This window comes from Aotus nancymaae, unplaced genomic scaffold (assembly GCF_030222135.1).
Source record: "Aotus nancymaae isolate 86718 unplaced genomic scaffold, 86718_ANA_hifiasm-v0.15.2.pri h1tg000058l, whole genome shotgun sequence".
In the NCBI taxonomy this organism is placed as follows: Eukaryota; Metazoa; Chordata; class Mammalia; order Primates; family Aotidae; genus Aotus; species Aotus nancymaae.
In genome coordinates, this window is record NW_026988472.1 from 52,548,650 (window position 1) to 52,573,843 (window position 25,194).

The 25,194-nt window shown below is 38.3% G+C and overlaps 1 protein-coding gene across 2 annotated transcripts in view; it reads left to right on the plus strand.

Moving 5' to 3' along the window:
• NLGN4X (neuroligin 4 X-linked) overlaps positions 1-25,194 on the plus strand; it is a 340,751-nt gene that overhangs the window by 80,187 nt on the left and 235,370 nt on the right. For both annotated transcript variants that reach the window (XM_012434421.2, XM_012434423.3), the window contains exon 2: positions 5,485-6,259. In XM_012434421.2, the coding sequence (XP_012289844.1) occupies positions 5,788-6,259 (472 nt within the window). In that variant the 5' untranslated portion in view covers positions 5,485-5,787. The remainder of the gene's footprint in view (positions 1-5,484; positions 6,260-25,194) is intronic.

A 25,194-nucleotide genomic window follows, 5' to 3' on the forward strand; every position in this document is an offset into this window, starting at 1 on the left:
GTTATTGCTTTATGTCCATGAGTACTCAATGTTTAGCTCACACTTATAAGTGAGTACATGTGTTATTTGATTATCTGTTTCTGCATTAGTTCAATTAGGATAATAGCTTCCAGCTGCATCCATTGTTGCTGCAAAGGACATGATTTCGTTTGTTTTTATGGCTACATAGTATTCCATAGTATACACGCATCACATTTTCTTTATTCAGTGCACTGTTGATGGGCTCTTAGATTGATTCCATGTCTTTGCTATTGTGAATAGTGCTATGATGAGCATACATGTGCGTGTGTCTTTTTGGTAGAACAATTTATTTTCGTTTGTATATATACCCAGTAATAGGATTCCTAGGTCGAATGGTAGTTCCTCTTTAAGTTCCTTGCAAAATCTCCATACTGCTTTACACAATGGCTGAACTAATTTACGTTCTCACCAACAGTGTATATAGCCTTCTTTTTTCTCTGCAGCCTCAACAGCATCTGTTGTTTTTTGATGTTTTGTGAATGGCCATTCTGACTACTATGAGATGGTATCTCATTGTGGTTTTGATATGCATTTCTCTGTTGCAAAATGGTGGATTTTTAAATGGGATTTGATTTTTAGACTTAATAGAAACTGCATAGGTGACTGTGCAAAGAACTCTTAAGATTTGACAAAATACAAATTAGATTGTAATCTCCTTTATGTAGGAGGGGAAATAAAGAACAGAATATTAAGATATCTACATGTACAAAAATAGACAAACTGGCAGATTGCTGGTGTTGGATGGATGTTGAGCAGGAGTTGAGGACGTGTGTGTGCATGCATGCATGGCCGTGCATGGAGGGTGGTTGTTAGTGTTGGTAACAGCATAGAGCTTTGTGCTTCAGAACAAAAGATAAGCCACATCCCACTCAGGCACCCTAAAATGTCTCCACTAGACACAAAAGAAAAGGGAAGCCAGAGATGTCTGTAGCTTGTGCAGAGTTTTGGGAATAGCTAGTTTAGACTTTCTTAGTGAACAGTATGGAAGGATAGTTGTGCAAGCCCAGTAATTTGGGCAAGGATCAGATTCTGTTGCTTTTGTTTTCTGGATGCTTCAGAATGAATATGAGATGAAAGTGGATGTCTCAAGTGCTTCTTGTTCTCAGAAACCTCTTGGCAGCAGACATCTCAGTGGGCCCAGACCTTCAGCGTGGCTGGAAGTAAAACACAGGGAAAGGGTACTCTGTCTCAGTTAACCATTTTTTTTTAAATGCATTTACAAAGCTTCCTGTTTTCTAATATATTCCAAGGCCTTTGAAAGACAAGGCCATAAACACCCAGGAGATGTGATTTTATTCATTATAAGGTCCAAATACCAACATGTCTGTGATAAGGGCTCACCTTATATATCTTAAAATTAAACCAATCTCAATTTGAGGAATGCATACTTTGGGGAGAAATTTATTACAGTTTTTATTCAGAACACTTTAAATTATGATAGGCCTGAATAGTGTGAGCCTTGCCTTAATTGCAACCTGAGTCAGAATAACTGCCCTGCAGAGAATTATTTTAAATAATTCTCTTGATTGCCATGGCCCAATCAAGTTATAAATTAGTCAAAATGCCATTCTGAGATATTATTATTTTACGCAGTCTTTGCAGAGAATGCATGCTGTATAGCCCTTTTTCGTTCCCAAAATGTAAGTATATGTTCAATAAAGTTAGTTTTCACCTTTTTTGTTAAAAATTTTTATCTATTAAAACTTTTAGAATTCATTTTGTAGTATACCCTGTTTATCTTAGGAATATTAAAAATCTACCTATTTATTAATAACTATGAATAACCACGTTTCACCCTTTGTGAAATCCTTTTCAGTTTTTGAAACTCATATGGGAGATCTTTTATTTTTATGCCCACAAGGATATATAAGCTGGTTAAATTTATAGTGATTATTTAATGATGATAATATACATTTGATTGATATCAGTAAGAAATATTGATATCTTCAATATCATCATTTCTTGTAATGCTAAAAATTTACAAGTTGCCAATTTTTTGAATATATTTTCACACACACACACACGACAGCACTAATCATATTCTCTTAATGTACCTACAGATACTTAATCATTTACACAGCCACTATAATTTTATACTTCATGGCTTAGACCAGTAATTCTTACTTGGGGTTGGTTTTGGCCCCTGGGGGTCATTCAGTACTATCTAGAGACATTTTCCATAGTTAAAACTGGGTAGTAGGTGCCACTATCATCTAGTGAGTAGAGTAGAGACTGGGGATGCTGCAAAATACTGTACGTTGTACAGGCGATGCCCTCACAACAAAGAATTATATGGTTTACAATGTCGTTTGAACTGTGACAGGGAAATGCTGGACTTTAAATTATAGTAATTCTGTGCAAATTTGCCAAATTTCACAAAGTGAGGGAATAAAAATGATAGCTGTCAACCTGTGAATATTGTGAATGCCCAGCCTAGACTTAGTAAGTGTATAGATGCCCTTGGGCCCATCTTCTTAGGTGGCTGCTCCTTCATAATCATTCACTGCCCATCGGGACCTTGTGGGATGTCAACTCAGACAGAGTAGGGATTTGATCATCAGCTGGGTCAGTCATAACCAATATGTGACTCATAGTCTCATTCACATTGAGTTTGAGAATTTAAGGCATGGGCTGGAATTCCTCATGGAACTAACTTTATAAACCTTGGAAGAAATCCACCCACTAAATTCCACATTTATTGAGCTCTGTGTTTCAGGGACTGTGCAATACCTTGAGGATACATACTATCTCATTTAGTCCCAAGTAGACTTTACATACTTGGGATTAAATGAGATAGTATGTAATACCAAATACTTTACAGCTACGTGCGACTAAATGAGATAGCATGTAAAATCCCAAATAGTAGATTGATAAAGTGAGGCCTAAAGAATTTGAATGACCTGCTGTCAGCCTACTCAGCACTAACAGTGAGCTGATAGTACCTGGTGTCTCTGTACCCAGGAATTCTTTGGGCAGGTCTGTGTTGAACATTGCAGAGTGTTGTATATATTGATTAGGCATCTTCTGTGCTCTTCAGCCTTTGCCTATCTAGGCACCCTTCCTGCTCTGCACAGCTCCATGAAGCAGGTGGGACATACCGTTTTACCTTTTCGCAGTCTGCAGAGTTTGACTTGCTTCCCTCAGCTCACAGAGGTAGCATCACAGGACTCAGGTTCATCTCAATTATAAGTTGATGGCCTCACTGTTCACAAGAGCAAAGACATGGAATCAACCTATGTCCATCAGTGCTAGACTGGATAAGGAAAATGTGGTACATATACACCATGGAATACTATGTAGTGATAAAAAGAACAAGATTATGTCATTTACAGGAACATGGATAGAACTGGAGACCATTATCCTTAGCAAACTAATACAGAAACAGAAAATCAAATACTGCATGTTCTCACTTATAAGTGGGAGCTAAAGATGAGAACTCATGAATACAAAGAAGGAAACAACAGACACTGGGGCCTACTGGAGGGTGGGGAGTGGGAGGAGGGAGAGGATTAGGAAAAATATCTATTGGGTACTAGGCCTGGTTGATGAAATAATCAGTAAGGTAACCCCTGTGACACAAGTTTACCTTTATAATAAACCTGCACATGTACCCCTGAACCCAAAATAAAAGTTAAAAAACATTGTTGGTCTCATCGATTCCCTTGAGAAAGACTCTGGAAGTAACAGCTACCACTAGTTAAAAAGCTTTAAGGAAGACCGAAGCATCCAAACACGACATCACCTCTTTGTTTTTCTTGTCTGTCTCTTAATTATTCAGAAACGGGATTGCTGTATGACAGACATCCAAATGTTGTCTATAGTAGAATTCAGAGATAGAAGCAAACACATAAATAAGCCATTTGGTGAGATGCTGCTATTTGTCACTTTCAAAATTAGAGTCCAGATTTACAGTGCATTTTCATCCAACTCTGGTGAACTTTTCCCAAGATGTTATGTACTATGGAATTTTCGCCGATGGTATTACTGTTCTGTGATAGATCCAGCTCCAATATGTTTTATTAAAAAAAAAAGCCATGTGATGTATTCTGTTCAACTGACAAATGAAATAGGTAATTATTTTCTGATGCAAATGCTATGAATAACCCCCATATTCCTTGGAAACACATTTGTGTATTTTGAGTTGAAGAACACTCTAAAGGCCCCCTCCTCGCAACACTTAGTGAAATGTTTTCCGTCCCTAGAGGATCATTTAACATACTGTCCATTGCTGTGCAGCATTCTTTTATTGTCACAGGAGCAGCAATTTATGTAGGGATAGTCATATTATCCATGTTGAGACAAATTGAGGTGGCAACCCTTTAAAAGTTGACTCCAGGCTCAATGGGATGGTAACTCAAATGTAGTCTCAGCTTTTTAAATGGGCACCAGGGTGAAGAGGATACCCTCTAAGGCTTACAGTGGCTTACTGGAAAGTCAGGATAATTGCATCAACACTTTTAATTATGAATGAAGTCTTCAAGAGACTAGCACTACAGCATGTACTTGAAATGGACCATCTTGTATAGTTTTTTACAAGGAAACTGAGATTCAGAGCAGTGAAGTATATAGCCTAAATATACATGTACTTGACTAGACCAAAGAGAATTCTTGTCCAAACTCTACACTCTTCGTTTGATGATGTTCCCTTTGTGACCTGATAAATATCCACATCATGATGCCAGACTGACCTGGATACATGCTTCCATTTTCCTCACACTGGAAAACTTGTAGAGCTCCATGCATGTCCCCTTAAGAAAAAGTGACAATTTCCTTAAACATTTGAGAAACAGTGTTTTGGGAGTACCCATATATTGATAACCAGTCTGGTAAACAATGGCAAAACTGAGAAGTGTCTTTACTATCATCTGCATAACCTGTATAACTCTTGAACATCTGTTTGTTCATTCACAGACTTTTTGAGTGTTTTCTAAATGTCAGGCATTGTTCATGGTGATAGGATGTACAGCAGGAAATAAGACAAGTGATGCCCACTAGGCATGGTGACTTAAGCCTGTAATCTCAGCACTTTGAAAGGTCCGGGGGGAGGATCCCTTGAGGCCAGCCTGGACAACGTAGGGAGACCTGATGTCTCCAAAAAATCCAATGAATTAGCTGGATATTGTGGTGCATGCCTGTAGTCCCAGCTACTCAGGAGGCTGAGGTGGGAGGATGGGTTGAGCCCAGGAGTTGGAGGCTGCAATGAGCTATGATAGTACCACTGCATTGCAGCTTGGGCAATATAGGAAGACACCATCTCTAAAAAAAAAATAAAGACAAGTGATGTTTTTGCTGTTGTCTACTATGTGAAGATGGCACTATACACATTCCTATACAAATGAATAGGAATTTCATAGAGAGATGTTGTGGATTGCATAGAAGAGCCAGCGAGTGTTTTATGTGGTCATCGTTTTATGTGGTCATCGTGTGGCTTCATTTTTCTTGTCTGCTTTCTTCCTCCTTTAGGCTGCGTTGGAGTTTTCATAAAGAATTGTCCCTAGAGGTGCTGGATGGTCACAGCTTCCTTGGAGCATTGCACTTGCTGGAATCCAGTTTCAGGATTAAGGGAGGACTGCCTCTGGTGACGGGCTGCCAGGAAAGTGCTGTGCTTGTTCTTAACCTCGGGCTCTGTCTATGATCAATCTGAGACTCTCTCCCAGGTCTTCTGCTCCCTGGAAAGCCCTCTCTCTCTGCAGGCTCGCCTCTGGACTTTGTCTCTTTGGAGCCACATCACTGGGACACCTGCGGATGTGGATGCGGATTTGAACCATGTCGCGGCCCCAGGGACTGCTATGGCTTCCTTTGTTATTCACCCCGGTCTGTGTCATGTTAAACTCCAATGTCCTCCTGTGGATAACTGCTCTTGCCATCAAGTTCACTCTCATTGACAGCCAAGCACAGTATCCAGTTGTGAACACAAATTATGGCAAAGTACGGGGCCTCAGAACACCGTTACCCAATGAGATCTTGGGTCCAGTGGAGCAGTACTTAGGGGTTCCCTATGCCTCACCCCCCACTGGAGAGAGGCGGTTTCAGCCCCCAGAGCCTCCATCCTCCTGGACTGGCATCCGAAATGCAACTCAGTTTGCTGCTGTGTGCCCCCAGCACCTGGATGAGAGATCCTTACTGCATGACATGCTGCCCATCTGGTTTACCGCCAATTTGGATACATTGATGACCTATGTTCAAGATCAAAATGAAGACTGCCTTTACTTAAACATCTATGTGCCCACAGAAGATGGTGAGTACCTCATTGAAACAGAAAACACCACCCTCTTGTACAGTGTATAAAGAGATTTGCCAGTAAGGTTTGATAATATCTCATGCATGATCCTTTCTATAACCTGTTTATTTTATTTTAATTTAATTTTCATATTCATAATGCAATTCTTGCAACAACTTACCACGTGTTCCACTTTTATATATTGGGCCATCTACTGGATAGACAAAACTGTAAATAATGACTTTAATTATTTTCATAATTTTGCCTTCTTAACGTTTTATAATGCTTATTTACAGATGAAAATAAATATGAGCATATAATGTTGCATGTTATACCTGAATCATCTGTAAAGGAATAAGTCTATAGAAAATAATAGAATTTTAAGTAGACTATTATGCTCCAGTTCGCAAACTGAAAGATAACGAAAATGTTTTTTTGCCTTAATGACTTAAGATATTAGCACCTTTTAAGTTTTCTTTTCTTTTTTTTTTTTTGAGATGAAGTTTTGCTCTTGTTGTCCAAGTTGGAGTGCAATGGCGTGATCTCGGCTCACTGCAGCCTCTGCCTCCCAGATTCAAGAGATTCTCCTGTCTCAGCCTCCCTAGTAGCTGGGATTACAGGCATGTGCCACCACGCCTGGCTATTTTTTGTATTTTTAGTAGAAATGGGATTTCACCATGTTAGCCAGGCTGGTCTTGACCTGCTGACCTTAGGTAATCTGCCCACCTTGGCCTCCCAAAGTGCTCAGATTATAGGCGTGAGCCACTGCACCCGGCCTTGAGTTTTCAAAGAAAAACTTGATTTTTTAAATATACAAGCAAGGGATAGTTCATACAATAGTTGGATTTCATTGTTTAGAATCCATTTTCTTAACATAAATTTAGATCTTGTTTTCTTCCAATATTCGCTGCAATCAAATGACAAAATATAATCAGGTCATTAGCTACATTAGAGATGAATGTATTTGTATTTTTAAAAATTTCCTTTATTTCTATATAACAACAGTGAAAGTCTGTAGACACAATAACATTTAATATATTAACCTAATGTTAGCAAAACATGAATAGCTTTATGTCCATAAAGATTTCAAATTCAGATTTCCTAGGAAGAATAACCAGACTAAAGTTATGCCACAGTGGTGTTACATTTCCCAGTTAGCATTCCCGTATGACATTTTTAGATGAGGAGAAAGAACAACAGAGAATAAAATATAAGTGGAAAGAAAGGAAGTAATTTGTGGGAATGATAGACTTATCTAATGTAGAAACTAGAGTGTGTCCTTTGTATAAAGTTCTTCGTAGAAAGTGTGATAAATTTCTTTTATGGATAAATTTTTTCCTCTCTTCTTTTTTTTTTAAACTTCAATCCCTGGAAAACATTTTTCAGTAAGATTTGGCTGAAAATGTTAAATAAACAAGTACATTAATTCAATGATCTCCAAAATTGTATTGCATCTATCAGATTACTCTTTCTCCATGTAAATGCCAAATAGTCTAAGTAGAGTGTCATGAAAAACCAGACCAGGGTTGTGTGTCATTGAGATTACAAATTGTCATTAAGATTACAAAGAACAGCTCAGAGAAAGAAATTAAAGGACTGTGCTTCGTTATATTAGTGGTTTCTGGCATATTGCCCTTGTCGTTATGGTGACAGACCTCACAATTATCTCATAAAGTCCAGGTCTGAATGTGATTCAAGGAGTTAAACTGACGTTTGGACGCAGTACTTTCATGGGGTGTTCTGAGCTGTCTCTGTGCCTAACAGTCCCGCTTTGTACGTGTGTGAGATGAATAAGAGCTCTCAAAAGCAATTAGAGTTCTCATTTGAGCAGCCACCTGGGTTGAGGTCTTTCTCGTAACGAACTATTCAAACAAAAACTAAAAAGGAAGGAAGACAAAAATGGTGAGAAACCCTCCCCCCGCAAACAGGACAAAGGATTAAAATTGCTTTCATAATACTTTGGATGTGCTAGAGTCTAGGAGCTGGTGATATTATAGAGCTAGCCTTGGCAACAATGAATGCACTTCAAATAGAATGTCTTCTCACATAGGATGTTGGACAGAATGAGACCACCCATGAAAAAAACTCAATAGCCTCCCTGACTGTAGAGCGCTATATGTACAATTGTGTGGATGGAGACCACAAACAGTGTGGCCATTTCATCGTGATTCAGTACTGAATTGTAACTTGGGGAATAGAAATATGTGAAAAATGCTATTCAGTGGAAAAGTAATCCAAACTTCATAATAAACCCATTTCTACTTGTTTAGTTCTTTAGGCTTTTTGAAGCAATATGTGTATGTGATCTTAACAAGGGAATCAGAAATCTAATAGTGACTGAAAAGGTAGCATCAGTCTCCCCAGGATGTATAAACTTCAGAATTTTGCTGGTGAGAGTTCAAAGCTACAGCCCTGCATGTTTGTACAAACCACAGAGTTTTGGGCTATTGGGTTAGGAGTTTTTTTGTTTGCTTGCTTGTTTTCTTAACTCTATCAACCTAAGAACCAATGCAGAGCTTTAGGTATTTAATTACTGATTATTCACTAAATGAGTGAACTCTGCATCCATAACAACCTATTGAAATGTTGGCATCATGCTGATTCTCTCAAAAGGCCTTCCCTTAGGCAATATCTCAATTCATATCAATGCTTTTACTTTTATTTACCAGGATAGGTAACAATATTATTATTTGGAATTCAGAATTGTATTCTGACCAATCTGATCAAGGCAGAAAGACAAAGCTAAATAAAAAAGTACATCTTTTTGGTACAAAAAACTTTTTTTGTACTTTGTTACAGTAAACAAAAAAAATCTATTTTCGTTTAGCTTTGTCTTTGTTACAAAAAAATCTTTTTTTGTTACAAAAAAATTTTTGTACTTTGTTACAAGTAAACAAAAAAATCTACTTTTTTTGTTTAGCTTTGTCTTTCTGCCTTGATCAGATTGGCTCAAATTTCTGTTTCTACTTTCATAAAATGTGTAGGTATCTTAAAAATACAAAATAGACTTTATTTTAGAAGTATCCTTAAATTTAAGAAATGATTTGTGTGAAGAAAAGTGTTAGAAATTTCTTTGTAGTACAATAGTTTAAGAAACATGTTTTTTTTCTGTAGAAAGCAATACTTTTTATAATCCCCTTTAAAATAAATCAGGTCTTGCTGAAGGTGAGTCTTTTCATTTAAATTGTCATCAGGCTCTACTAAACTTAGGCTTGGGTCTTTATAACTATTTCCTACCTTACAGATTTCTTTATTTAAATTTTCATAGGTTATTAATTTCTCTTTGGTGTCTAGATGACAGGCTAATTAATTAGTTAACTTGAATTGCATATTTAACCTTTCGATAGGTGCTCAAATAAGGTCAAAATTAGTCAAGCCTCTAGTAGGACACATGGGCCATTGTTGACAAGGAACAGTTGGGGACTGAATCTGCATGTGTGTGTGTGTGTCTGTGTGTGTGTGTCCGAGAGAGAGAAAGAAAGCAGAGAGAGAGTGACTGAGTGACTACTTCGAGGAAGCAATGAAGAATAAGGCTTGGTAGTTTGATTAAACACAAATTACGAAAGTCAAACTGAGTAGTTCAAATCTCTTATACTAAGTCCACACCAGTTCATACGTGAGGGGATGGCACTACAATTCGTGATTCCTCTTGGCCACCAAGGAGACTGAACACAGAAAGACGAGCTATGGAAACACTTCAGGTTTTTAGTGAGAACCCTTGGTATTGTTTAGAAGTAAGGTTAAAAAGTAAGGGAAAATTTATTAGGGTTGAAATGAAGGAGAAAATACTAAGGGCAGCCAGAGAGAAAGGTCAGGTTACCCATAAAGGGAAACCTATCAGACTTACAGCAGATCTCTCAGCAGAAACCCTGCAAGCCAGAAAAGAGTGGGGACCAATATTTAACATCCTTAAAGAAAAGAACTTTCAACCTAGAATTTCATATCCAGCCAAACTAAGCTTTATGAGCGAAGGAAAAATTAAATCTTTTGCGAACAAACAAGTACTTAGAGACTTCAACACCACCAGACCTGCTTTACAAGAGCTTCTGAAAGAAGCACTATACATATAAAGGAACAACCAATATCAGCCTTTCCAAAAATATATCAAAAAGCAAAGAGCATTAACACAATGAAAAATGTACACCAACTAATGGGCAAAACAGCCAGCTAGCATCAAGTGGCAGTATTAAACTTATATATATTCTAATTGGATAAAAAGCCAAAACCCATCGGTATGCTGCATCCAGACCCATCTCACATGCAACGATACACAAAGACTCAAAACAAAGAGAAGGAGGAAGATTTACCATCCAAACAGAGAGTAAAAATAAACAAATAAACAAAAAGCAGGAGATGCAATTCTCAACTCTGATAAAGTAGACTTTAAAGCAACAAAGATCAAAAGAGGCAAAGAAGGACATTACATAATGGTAAAAGGATCAATGCAACAAGAAGAGCTAACGATTCTATAGATCAACCAGACAGAAAATTAACAAGGACATCCAGGACTTGAACTCAGACCCGGAACAAGTAAACTTAATAAAGATTTATAGAACTCTCCACTTCAAATACACAAAACATACATTACCACCTCACATCTATTCCAAAAGTGACTACATAATTGGAAGTAAATCACTCCTCAGTGATCGCATAGCATTTCATAGGTTTAAATGAAATATTGGTTGGCTGCTTGTTTGTTATTTTCTTCCCTTGTTCCTTCCTCTCTACATCATTAAGTATAATTATTGGTATAAAAGTGGTTTTCAATACCCACTACTAAATTGCATTCTAGCCTGGGCAAGAAAGCAATACTCCCATTCTCTCTCTCTCTCTCTTCCTTTTTCTTCCTCTTCTTCATTCTTTTTTTTCTTTCTTTCTAAAAAATAAAAAAAAAAAACCTTCAACAGGTTTCCCATTATTCTTAGGATTACATTTAATGTCTTTATATAGTAATCTCCAAGCCTCTCCTTGATCTGGTACTCTCTTTCCATCTCTAATCTCTTCTTTAACACTCCTAACAAAAAAAAAAAAAAAAAAAAGTAAGGGAAAAATAAAAGATACATTTTGAAGAAGTTGCTCAGACAAGATGTCATATTAAATATAAAGTTTGAAGGAGAAGGAGGCACAAGCGAGTCCAGGGTGCCTTGGGGAATGGACAGAGCCAAGGAACCACTTCTTGAGTGACATACACCTGTGCTTTGTCTCTGTATCCTTGGACATACATCTTAAGATCTTATTCTTGAAAGATTTTGGGGTGAGAAGCCCTTCCATTCTTTGTCATGGGACTAAAAACACTGAGAATTAAAGAAAAATATAAATGAAAGTCATTATCACCCAGGCACGGTGGCTCATGCCTCTAATCCCAGCACATTGGGAGGTCATGGCAGGTGGATCACTTGAGGTCAGGAATTCCTGACCAGCCTGGCCAATACGGTGCAACCCCGTCTTTACTAAAAATACAAAAAATTAGCTGGGCATGGTGGCATGTGCCTGTAATCTCAGCTACTCAGGAGGCTGAGCAGGAGAATCACTTATTCGAGTGGTGGAGGGAGGTTGCAGTGAGCCAAGATCACTCCCCTGTACTCTAGCCTGGGTAACAAAGTGAGATTCTCTCTCAAAATAAATAAATAAATAAAAAGAAAAAGAAGTCATCATCATTGTATTTTCATTGTAGCATAACAGAAAATGCCATTATGATTTCTAGAAAAGTGAAATTTTGGGATTATTCTTTGCTAGCAATACAATTGAAAAAGGAAGATTAAAAAAGAGCAGATGATTGAATGGAAGGTGTCCCTATCATCTTTTTCCCTGACACTTTGAATACTATGACCTAAGTGAGCTTGCCATGATTATTGATTGAGGACCTATTCTGTGAAAGTCTGGAGCTTTGTGATGAAATATAAACAGATGCGGCATGGACAACGACCTGCAGGAATTTGTACAATTAGTAAACCTAGAGGTAGATAATAAGCCAGAGCATCCTAGTCAGGGAACAAAGAAAGCTCTGTGACAGCTCAGGGACAAGCTATTTTTTGAGGAAAACTTGATGGAAGTTGTAAATGGTTGTGCTGTGCTGTGAAGAATATATGGGCTATGTAAGGGATTCATCTATTAAAGCATCTGATGAATGGAACATTTGAACACACAAATCTATGTTTGTTAAGCAGCTTGGTGCCAATCATTGCTGTTGTTACTACCTGGGTGTTAAGTGTGGAATGGTAACAGAAGCTCTGCTTTAGCATAGGCTGTTTCTTGCAGAGCCATAACATAAAAGTTTTTTTTTTTTTTTTTAGAGACAGGGTCTCGCTGTGTCACCCAGGCTGAAGTGCAGTGGTGCAATCATACCTCACTGCAGCCTCAACCTTCTGGGCTCAAGAGATCCTTCTATCTTGGTTTCCTGAGTAGCTGGGACTACAGGTGCACTCCAACATACCTGGCTAATCTTTTTATTTTTTGTAGAGATGGGGTGTCACTACGTTGCTCCGGCTGGTCTTGGGATCAAGTGATTCTCCCACCTTAGACTCCCAAAATGCTGGGATTACCATCATAAGCCATTGCACTGGGCTCATAAACATTTTTATGTTAATCCACAGTTGCTGACCGTAACACTCTCTAGGGTAGACAAGCTACCTAAGATGAAAGGGTGGCAGGGGAACCACAGGGAAAGGAGCTGGAAAGTTAGCTGGCTTTGCTAGTGATTTTACAAAAAAATGCGTTCACTTCTCTTATAGACAACACTGAATCTAATTCAAGATACAATTTACAACATGGTTTTCATCCTTGAATAGCTCCCATCTTTTCTGAAAATCTTACAAACTTTTCTGGCATTCCGCATTAGTCAAGAGGATTTTTTTTTCCAAATGGCAGAAAGCAACCTAGCCTCAATCTGGCTTTGAGAAAAAAATGGAAATTTATTAGAAGGGCTGTGGGATATCCAAACTTATTGCAAAAGTTGAGAAATCCGATTGGGAGAATGACAGGGATGCAGCTAGACTTTAGAGGCACCTGGAAGCAATTAATCCAAGGACATTACCAGTCTTCATGTCTGGTTCTTTGCTTCTTTCTGGAAATAGGCTTGCTTTAAATGGCAGTAAGAGGGTTCTCTGCAGTTTTTGTTAGTTGCATTTTGTTTTTCTCAGTACCACCAGTGAGGGACAGAGTTCCATAATTCCATACTAAAAAGCCCAGGGCAGGGTTTTGATTGGCCCTGTTGACTCAGGAGTAAGAAGAGATAAAACTGGGCTGTTCTTGGGTATACCAGTTGGCAGGGGGCAAAGGACAGTTCTCACCAGAGGATGTCTGGAATGAGCAGGCACTACTTCACTTCACTGTCCAAAATATTTTTGAGCATCGATTATATGTCAGGCATGCCTTAGAGACTGAGATTGCAAGAGATACAAGCATTCCTAATTTTGAGAGATAGGTACTTGTAGGCAGAAGAGTCATGGTCCCTGAGAGGCATGCAAGTTCCCCCCACCCCGATGCCATTCCTGGAACCTGGAAATAGGTTACCAGGCATGGCCCTGACTTCTTCAATACTCTGCCTTAAGTAATGACTTCAAATGGCAAAGGGAAATTAAGGTAGCAGATGGAATCATGTTTGCTAATCAGCAGACCTTCCAATAGGGAGAATCTATCCTGGATTATCTGGTTGAGCACAGTGTATTAACAGAGACCCTCCAAGGTGGATGCAGAAGGCTCAAGAGGAGATCAGAGTTGGTGTAAAGCAGTATGAGAAGGAGATACCCGGACATTGCTAGCTTTGAGTATGAGAGAGCCAGGAGAAAGGAATACAGGCGGCAGCCTCTAGAAGCCAGAAGAGACATGGAAATTGATTCTTCCTTAGAGCTTCCAGAAAGGAGACTGACAGCCCTGCTGACACCTTGATTCTAGCCCCATGTAAGAAACTCTGACCTTAGAACTGGAAAAGAATAAATGTGTGCTGTTCCAAGCTTACTAAGTTTGTGGAGATTTGTCACAGTGGTAGTAGAAAACTAAGGAAGAGTTTTATCACCCTTTAATAGTATCTGAAATTCATAATGAAGTATTACTCTGAAAACAAAGTTCAGAGTCGCTGAAGTTGTTTGTTTCCAGCCTTCTGACCTCTCCATTCTGGGATTCTACTTCCTAGAATTGGTAGTTGAAAACACTCTTGGGCACTTAGAGCTTTCTACCTCACTCAAGCATGCCAAGGAAACCACATCGATTCTTATTTTAGGGCAGATATTTTTCAGATTTTTTTAAAATTTCTTTTTTAAAAATTTGAGAGATAGGTACCCTGTCTCTGAGTGGGGTCTTGCACTGTGGCCCAGGCTGTAGTGCAGTGGGACAGCTATAGCTCACTGCAGCTCCTAACTTCTGGGCATAAGTGATCTTCCAACCTCAGCTTCCTGAGTATCTGGGACTCAGGCTGAGACTACTATATTGAGGTTCAGAGAGAAGCATGTCCAGGTGTCTGCAAATTAGAAAATGGTGGTAGATTTTTTAAAAAAGAGACAATGAAAAAAATCCTGTATTAGATTTACATTACAATTTTCAGCCACCATGACTGGCTAATTTTTAATTTTTTTTTCAAAGAGCTGGAGTCTTCCTATTTTTCTCAGGCTGGTCTGGAATGCTAGACTCAAGTGATCCTCCCGTCTCAGACTCCAGAGTTCTGGGATTACAGGTGTGAGCCACCATGCCCAGTGACATTTTGCAAATTTGACATTTTGTATCATGTTAATATTGCCTCATGGCAAATTGTCCTAAATGGCATATTCAAAAGATAATACTGTTTTGACACAGAAAGGTACTAAAGGGTCATTTAAAATTTTTTCAGGCAGCTATAACAGATTTCCAGAGTAGATGGCTTTGAAAGACATATAACAAAATACCCAAATTGTTCTTTCCTCATCTGTCTTCATAGAGTTTCAGTCGAGATGGTGGCTGCACTTTTATATGTCTTATTTTCCTACTTACAAACACTGCTTACAAAATCCGCTGGGCTCCCCATTCCTTCTGGCTATATCTTAAGCTGTGGTCTCTTCTGGGCAAAGTGGTTCTCTGACCTTTTCAAGGTACACCTTGTTTACTCCTCCAGCCAAAACTTGTTTGCTGGAGTTGGAATGCCAGTTTATCCCCTTAGCAGATCAGTCATTATGGGCAAGTGACTCAGCTTGCATGGGCCACAGTGTCCTTGTGTGTAAAATAGAGGTGCCTGAGAGGTTTAAGGTTTTAATCCATATAAAGTGCTTAGTAGTCAGCACATACAAGCGCCCTATAATCTGATGTTATTGCAATATCATTAATAACAGAACAGAGAACCCAAAAATTTCAGCAAAGTTGCATGTGCATAGTGGGTCTGCTACGTACATTAATCCAGGCATAATAAATGTTGGTCATCTGTGACATAACTATTTATTGTAGTAGTGGAGAGGTAATCTTACGAAGTAAGACTAACGGGCCATCATTTCTGGCGGTTTTTAGTGTGGTTTTAACAAAAGGGAATTTTGGAAGGAACAACATTTTGAAAAAGAGCCAACTATTATCATTCCACTGTATTCCTAACTTTAGTCCTTTTGAGCCTGTGTTGTCAAATGGATTTTGAGCGTATGTGAATTAGCGAAATTAATCACCAGGAAAGGATTAGAATTAACTTTTTGGAAAAGTCCCTTAAACCATCAAAAGGCAGTAACACTACACTTTGTGTGTGAGATTAAAGAGAAGTTAATTTTATTTTTCTTGTCTAGACACACAAAGTCCAACTGTATGCATATAGTCACAAAATATAGGTGAAAAATGAAAACTATGTTAATACAGTGAGACAGATGTTTTAACCAATCCACATCAACAGGCAACTAGGTGAAAAGAATTAAATTACTTCAGTTTTCATCTGTTAGTTGGATGTTTGACATTGTGTAGATATAGCTTATAGGTAAAGATAATTATGAAACATTATTAAATAAAGACCTCCCTGACACAGATTAATTGAAAAGTATTTAGTAGTTTTTGTAAGCAGAGTTAAACTGGAATGGATTTCTGATAGCATGTGTCTCTCCCCCAGCTCAAAAAGCTTTCGGCAGTTTGAATACTGAGTAATAATCTTATTGAGGGTTTAGAAATTACACGTTTGGAATAATACTATTTGGCAGTATGAATTATGCCGATTTGAATAATTAAGAAATAGCTTTTCCTAACAAAGAACATTTCCCTTATGTACATAATCTTCTAGTACATGAATTTTAATTCAGTTCAATTTGCAATTTAGATTCTTGTCATAATTTGGACAAATACAGATTACCTAGAATATATTAAAAATCAAATATTCACATAGTGCATATTATAAGAATGTTTTCTAGAAGTTGTCAGAGATAGAAACTTTAGGTACAACTAGCCCACTGGAATATTTGACCATTTAAAACAATGAGCTCGTTATTTGTAGTATCTTAATTCGTAATATGTTGTAGTCTTATTTGTTGTCAATTAATATTGCTTGTTTGGACACTGTTACTTATTTTTCATAGTATTTTAGCCAAGCTCTTTATTTTCATTATTTATTTATTTTTTAATTTTATTTTTTATGTTTAAGACATTCTCGTTCTGTCACTCAGGCTGGAGTGCAGTGGTGCAGTCTCCACTCACCACAGCCTCCACCTCCCAGGTTCAAGTGATTCTCCTGCCTCAGCCTCCCGAGTACTTGGGACCATACCTGTAGGTGCCCACTACCACACCTGGCTAATTTTTGTATTTTTTAGTAGAGATGTTGGCCAGGCTGGTCTCAAACTCCTGACCTCAGGTGATCCACCTGCCTTGGCCACCCAAAGTGCTGGGATTACAGGCGTGAGTCACCGTGCCCAGCCTAGCCAAGTCATTTAACCTTTTAAATATTTAGTGTCCTCAGCTATTAAAAATAAGAGTAATATGATTATAGATCCTATGAATTTTTTTTAGAATTATAATGATTTGGGAGTAAGCAACTATATAAGAAATAATTATAAAATCGAAAAGATTAGTGCATTTAAGGACTTTAATGTCATGTTAATTGAATGTTAATCCCATGACTTTATTTTTCACTGGAAGATTCTTTGCCTGAATGGGGTACTGGAAGCCATTGTTGAGAGTAGGTCCGATCTTCCTAGACTGTTCGTTGGTTCTCCTAAACCAGGCTGTTTTCATAATGAGTCAGTGATCATTCTGTCTTTATGTTTAAGCATCCCTTTCCTTGGTACAATCATAGTCAAACTGCAGTGAAAACAAACAGAAATCAAGAAGTTGTGAGGTACAGATTTGAGAGCCACAGAGAGTTTGTGAGATCAAAAACATCCACTCTCAATAAATAAATAAGACCTACCTAAATCACACAGTCAGCTTAAAGGCAAAGGATCCGGAGGGAAAGACTCCAAAAGAGTGATCTATTCATGGAAGAGCAACTGATAAAATAAAACAAAGAAGAGGAGACAGTGTAGTCTCCACCTTATTGTTTCAATCTAATATTCTATATTGAGGTTTGGAGAAGCATGTCCAGGTTTCCACAAATTAGAAAGTAGTGGCTTGCTCCTGTAATCTTAGCACTTTGGGAGGTCTAGGTGGGTGGATTGTGTGAGCCCAGGATTTTAGATCAGCCTGGGTAACAATGAAAAAACCCTGTCCCTACCAGAAAAAAAAAAAGTTAGCTGGGCATGGTGGCACTGGCCTGTCGTCCCAGCTACTTGAGGGGCTGAGGCGGGAAGATCGCTTGAGCCTGGGAGATCAAGACTGTGGTGAGCCGAGATCACAGTGGTGCACTCCAGCCTGGGTGACATAGTGAGACCTTGGATCTAAAAAAGAAATAAAAGAGCAACATTTCCTTGTTAGAGTTTATATATCTGATGATGGCTTTTGATGGTGAAGGTAGGCGTTGGTCTGTGATGTGTGTGTGTGTGTGTGTGTGTGTGTGTGAGAGAGAGAGAGAGAGAGAGAGAGAATGGTATTGAAGGAAAGCCCATAGGAGAAATATCCATAAGTTAGTTAAGACCAAATATGTTACAATTTTCTGGGAAATACCAAGTTATAAAACATCTGAACTATATCCTCTTCCCCTCTGAAACCCCAAACATCCCGAAGTCTCTTTCAAGCCAGACATCTCTTGGTCTACTGTGCATGTTGTCTGCATGATCCTCAAATTTGCCTCAGGGAAAGTGCCTGTTGCCATCAGAAAGAAAGAATGCAGCAGGTACTGATTTATCTTAGGCAAGGAGCTCTTCTGGACGGTTTCAACAAGATATAAAAATTGTAGGTTCTTGAACACTCCTTTTCTTTTTCCTTAAAATGGATGTCTTCAGCTACATTCTATTCTCTTCTCTGTCTTTTATGACATAATCAGTCATTCACTCAAGAAGGAACATCTAATATTCAGCTAACATCCCATTTGCCTGTCACATATGGACTTTTAGCCTCCAGTCAGGCCAATAACACTACTGAGCTCCTAATCCCAGTCTAGACTCTTTGGGTATTTTCTTCTCTTTTCCATTCCTTGTTTTCTTTAGAGACATTTTAGGTAACTCATTTAAAAATTATTAATAAATAAATCATTATTTACATTTAGCATATACAAGGCCTTAGGTGAGTCTAAGTGGGTATCCGGAGAGATCTAACCCTACTGCTGGAAAGTGAGTGGGAAAGCCCCATTGATATGTGACCCAACTAAACCAACATTTCATAAAAAGCACAAAGTCTTCAGTGACTGCTTTAGGATTTCAGGGAAAAGAAAATGGAGGTAAATCTGAAAGTCGATGTTTTCTGTTGAGGACCCTTGATAGAAAGGTTTTCATCCAGTCTTGAGATGAATATGCAGAGTGTAAACACACACTGGTTGAGCAGTGAGGAAATGCTGTCTACAGTTCCTAAAACTTAGGCTCTTGTTTATTGCTTCTTTAGCTGCACAGAGACATAAAAGATGCAAAACTGGGGAGAAGGGAGAGATAAAATTATGAAAAATCTAGAGGAGGGTGCAATGATGTTGTAATTTAACATGCAAAGTACTCACTTGGGTAATTTTTACATTGTTACATTGTGACATTGGAGGATTCATAAATAGAATTCCATCCAAACGAATTCTAATACATATTTTGTCTTCTTAGCAGACTATATAGTAAGGTTAAATCAAAGAACTTGAGGTCCCAGTCTTACCAAATTCAAATATACTTTTTATCACTTGCTATTTAAATCATTAATGCAAAAGCTTTCAGCCTCCCCCAAATTTCTAATCTAATAAAGTACTTTCATAATTTTATACTGAAAATGTACTAATCCAGATAACTAATACGAAATCAAGTTATATTATTTTGCATGTTTCTAAAATGTTTAAATTTAAAAATGAAGAAGAAACCCTTAGAGAAATAACTGCAGCATTCCCAATAATATTAAAATGTTAACAAAAATTATTTTATTTTGAGCTAAAATCAGATAATGATGAGAACAGATTTCACTATGGCACATTCTATAAGGATCTTTCCATTTAATAATTTTTTTTGCTTTACTTTATAGGAGGGAATTTTGGTGTATTGAATATTATACTGGAAATTTACCTGGATGTAAATGATAGAATGAACTTAGACTTTAATCACAGAATGATAACATCTTCCAAGGAGAAGGAGCTTTTGGGGTCATTTAACCAAAGCTCCTTCACCATACAGTATTTCCCTGTTCATTAACCTTTCAGTACTTTAAATTTTACAAGTCTACCCTCCCCAGTAGATGGTTAAACCCTTTGAAGACCCAGAACATTTTTGAGATAAAAGAATGAATTGTATACTTCAATGCATAGAACAAATGAATGAACCTGTAGTGCCTGGCCATCCAGCTTTTTTTTTTTTTTTTGAGCCTGACCAATAGAGACGTTTGCAGCTTTTTTACTTCATTATCAGAAAGGGTTGGTGATGTTTACCTGAGCACTGTCTACAAACAGAGCTGAAGAAATTTTGAATGTTTCCTTCCTCTCCTAATATATAGCTTTGGAAGTCTTAGAAAACATGTTATTCTATTCCTTCCAGGTAGTCTTTTGCAAGCATCCTCCTCAGTGTCAAGCACTGATTCTCATGCATCACATCATATGTTAGGAATACACCCAGAGTTTATGTGAGATTTTTTTTTTTGGAAAACTCTTATATATGTTGAGCTGAAACTCATATGTTTTTATAATATTATTAAAGTAATATATTTTATAATATGCTTTAGAAATTAAAAGAAAATAGGATACCTTCAGTTTCTATGACAAACTGTCAGCATATAGCAAGGCAAAGCCATTTGTTGCTGAAGCTGTTTTTCCCACTGGATGCTGAATGCACAACAATTACCAGCCAAGCCAGAGCCTGTTTACTGCATGTTTCCCTGAAATGCCAAGCCCCTTAGGTGTTACACGGAGGGAAGGCAGCATACAAGTGTGATAGAATGACCAATAAACTAATTGGTTTATAGTTTTGAGAAAGCAGCTGGTTGTCTATTTTTAAATGTAGTGGGCTGTAATTTGAATGTAGAAGGAATAATTTCCAAGAAATTAATTAGAGTTCATAGGTTGGAACATAACTGAGCTCATCATTAGGGAAAGCTTATTCTAAGACTTAGGATAAAATGAGCTTCCTCTTGCATTTTATTCAACTTAAGGTTTTGTAGTTACTTATCATCATCATCATCATCAAAAATATCATCAGAATCATCACCATCATCACTCTCTAAATTTGAGTAGCTATGAGAAGGTATTGTAAGGTCCTAGCTTGAGAGGAATCAATTTCTTTGAGCTTTGATACTGTTAAGACTGCAGAGCATGGATTAGAATCTGTGTTTTAAAAACTTTGACAGGCCCTGCCATAGGTAGTAAAGTTTTCTCTTGGCATATGGATTTTGAGTTGACTTGTGTTATGGTTGAATTGTGTCTCTCAAAAAAAAATATACATATGTTGATGTCTTAACTCCTGGTGCCTAGAATTTCACCTTATTTGGAAATACTTTTCTGCAAGTATAATCAAGGTAAGATGAGTTCATACTGTGTTAGGAAAGATTCTAAACCCAATGTGATTGGTGTCCTTATAAGAAGAGACACAACAACAAAGACAGAAACAGGGAGAACACCTTGTGAGGATGGAAGCAAAGATTGAAGTGATTTATCCCTAAGCCAGGGAGCGCTGTTGGAAACCACCAGGAACTCAGAACAACTCAGTCCAAGACAGAAGCATGAAATAGATTTTCCTTCATAGCCTCTAGAAGGAATCATCTTAATTTTGAACTTTGCCCCAGAACAGTGAGACAATAAATTCTTGTTGTTTCAAGTCACCAAGTTTGTGGTAATTAGTTACAAAGCCTCAGAAATGAATGCAGCCTGGATTAGGTATATTCTGTGTACATACACTGTCTAAGAATGCCAGAGAGGTGATGTCTGCATTTTGGTTCCTAAAATCCTCTTTCAGTACCCACTGCACAGTCTGTGGCAAAGCTCTCCTGACAAGTTTTTAGCCTTTAGGCTATGTCGTTTCTCCCCTGCTCACCAGAGAAATAGGTCTTGGATTCCGGTCTCCCAAGGCTGGCATTTTCCAAGCAAAAGACACTGCCTTTGTGTAACTCCCTCCGCCCTTGAGTGTAGGCGGGACATAGGATTTGCTTCTGTCTCATGGAATGTGATAGAGATAATGGAACACCAATTCCATGATTTTGTTACATAAGCATGTCAATTGTGTCTTATTAGTATACCCTTTCTGTTGCATTCTTGGTTTCTATGCTTTGGTGAAAGAGCAGCCATGTTGAACAGGTGCACATGGCAAGAAGCTCAGAGCTGCCTCTGGAACAACAACCAGCAAGGAACAGAGGCATTCAGTCTGGCAGTCCATAGGGAATTGAACCCTGCCAACAACCACAGAAGTTTGGAAGCAAGTCTTCCTTAGTCATTCAGCTTTAAAATGAGACCCCAGCTCAGGCCAACACTTTAATCAGTGAGAGACTTCAAAGCAGTGGACCCAGCTAATGTTGTGGCTGGATTCCTGATAAATAAAAACTCTCATAAAATAAATACATTACTTGAAGCTGTTAAGTTTGTGGTTGTTACATAGCAGTCAATAACTAATGTGGCATAATATGCAAAACATGGATTTCAACTGAGCACAGTAGCTCACACCTGTAATCCCAGCTACTTGGGAGGCTGAGGTGGGAGGATTGCTTGAGGCCAGGAGGTTGAGGCTTCAGTGAGCTATGATTGCACCACTGCAATCATAGCTCATGACAGCTATGAGCCTGGGAGACAGAGCAAGACCTTGTCTCTAAAAAAAAGACATGGATTTCAAAAGTAGGCCAGATTGTAACCCAACTTCTACATAGATATCATGTCTCCATTAGGAGAATATATATTTTGAGACTTTGCAATCCTTCATTACTTAGGAACAGTTAGTTGGAAAGTGAAAGAAATTCAGGTTAAATTCACTTAAGGGAAAATAAGAGATTTTTGGGCTCCATTTATTAGCAGTGCATTTAGTTTCGAAAATGGTGTCCTCAGGTCTAGTCATTGCCGTTAGTAACCTGGCACTTTGGTGCCAAGTTTCTTCTTCTTTTGACTTTCTTAGAGAGGCTGTCTTTGTGTGATGGTAGGCAGTCAATAGCATTTCCTAGTATGTCATCCTTTTCTCAGAGAAGCACATTGGCCTGGCGACTACGCTTATTGACCTAATTTTAGTTTCTTGCCAACCAATGTGTATATCCAATGGAAAGAGACACTTGGATTGATAGGGTCTGCTTGGGTTATGTGCGTTCTCCAGAATTGGGAAGAGATTGGGTAAGTTCAGTAGGCTTAGGGTAGATGCAAGTAGCATTGCTCCCCAGAGGAAAATTGAGTGCTGGGTAAGCAAAACTCATTGATGTCCATTGTCATTGCTCATATTACAAATAGTACCAAACAAGAAAGAATGGCATGGCTGCTTCATGGAAAAGATGAACTTGGGGGCAAAACCTTACGTAGGATATTTCTTTTTTTCAGCTAAAAAGAGGAGCTTGGACATTCAGAAATGAGAAAATTTGTGTATTAGTTGCTGTTGTTGTTGGTTTGTAAGCAGCTGTAGCTCTTAGTGACATATAGAGATAAAGTGACAGGAACAGATGAGGATATTTCTGTTAGGAAATATCCAGGCAGTTCTATGTTGGGAGTCACCCTCCTGAGACATTCCTGGGTCTGGAAGCTGTCAGCTGGTGGCAAATCAGAGATAGCCTGAGATTTAATGCCAGATGGGAAACATGACTGCAAATGAATTAGGCTGTTTAGGACAGGGTGTAACATGCTGTGCCTGCCATCTCTTTTAAGAGTTCTCACTGAAAGGTTAGGTTTACTGAAGGACAAGCCAATTTGGGGAGCTGATCTGGTGAACATGAAAATGAATTTGGACAAATTTCAGCCTAAGCCTTTAGCGAGGTGAAAGTTTGGGAAGAGTTTCATTGTAGAACATTAGGCAAATGGCTGACCAATGAGCTTCCAGTTCTTTCTCAAGGAATTCTTCAAAAAGCAAAGGAGGTCCTACTCAGTCAGCCTGCTCTTTCTGCTCAGTGGACTCCTTTGTGAGACTGTGCTGTGAATGAGTTCTCAGGCTGGTGATAAAACCTGGTCTTCAATTCTTGTGCAGCTCTGTAAGTCCAAGTAGGCACCACTAATATCCTTATGACATTAAGTGTTACTGAATTGTTCGTTAATGTTTACTTCCATATGGGCCCCAGGCATTAGCAAACATGTAGTTTATTCATTTATTTATTCACTCAGTGAATACTTATTGAACCTATTCTAATTAGATCTAAGGCCACTTTGCTAGATGTCGTCCCATCACTTTCCTTTCAGACCATACAGGGGAAAATACACAAGTAACTGGAATCATCATTTAGTGTAATCAATGCAATGATGCAGCAAGTTGCGAAGATATGAGAACATCTGGGAGGAGCATGTATCCCAGACTGAGAGGGTGAAAATGCACTAAGGAGAAATTTGAAGAATCAGTAACTGACCAAATTGCTGGGAGGAGAGTCATTTCAGACAGAGGAGCACGTTCAAGGCTGAAGTCTAGAGTCTGACATTAAGATCGATTCTCTTAGCTAAGTGTTGTTAAAGAAACCAAATGACAGTGAATTTGAAGTCTTGTACTCGGCCAAGCGTCTGAAGTGTAGTCACTGTATGGTCAGTTAATTACAGTGCAGTAGCCTTCAGTCATCAGTCGAGCTAGGGAGAATATTGACAGATGTGCTCCTATGAAAGCTGAGGAGCTCAACCAGGACGAGTATTTAGCTAAAAGGGGGTCTGACCTCCTTTTAGAGGTGGATAGTAAGGGTAGATAGCATAACCCATAGACCAAATCTATCACACTGCTGTCTGTTTTTGCTAAAGGGTTTAATGGAACTCAAGTATACCCATTTATTTACGTATTGTCTTTGTCTGCTTTCACACTACAAAGGCAAAGTTGAGTAGTTGCAAAAGATACCATATGGCCTGCAAAGTCTACAATATGTACTATCTTATCCTTTATTTTAAAAAGTTTTCTGACCCGTGATGTAAAGGAATAGCTGAGGATCTTCCAGTTGCCATATAGACATTAATGGAAGAGTACAGAAGTTCCATGTCATACAGCAATTGCTTTCAAACTGGTTATGAACCTTTTCCAAATGTAGGTTCCTGGGCTCTATCTAGGCTTCCAGTGACTCATAAAATCTGGGGATAGGTCCCAACAATTTGCATTTTAGTGGCCTTGGAGGTGATATTGATGGCAAACATTTTATGTATGTATATAGCCATGAAACAGAAAATTGGACATGAAGTATTTTTTAAACCAAATATAAACAGATACTCCTTTCGGCTATTAAAAACCAATTAGAAAAAATGATAAAATCCTGTTTTTAAAACCACGGTCCATATGGCTTATGCAAGATAACTTTTTGAAGTGAGCTCCAAGATGAAATAATTGCAAAGTGTATCTGTGTTT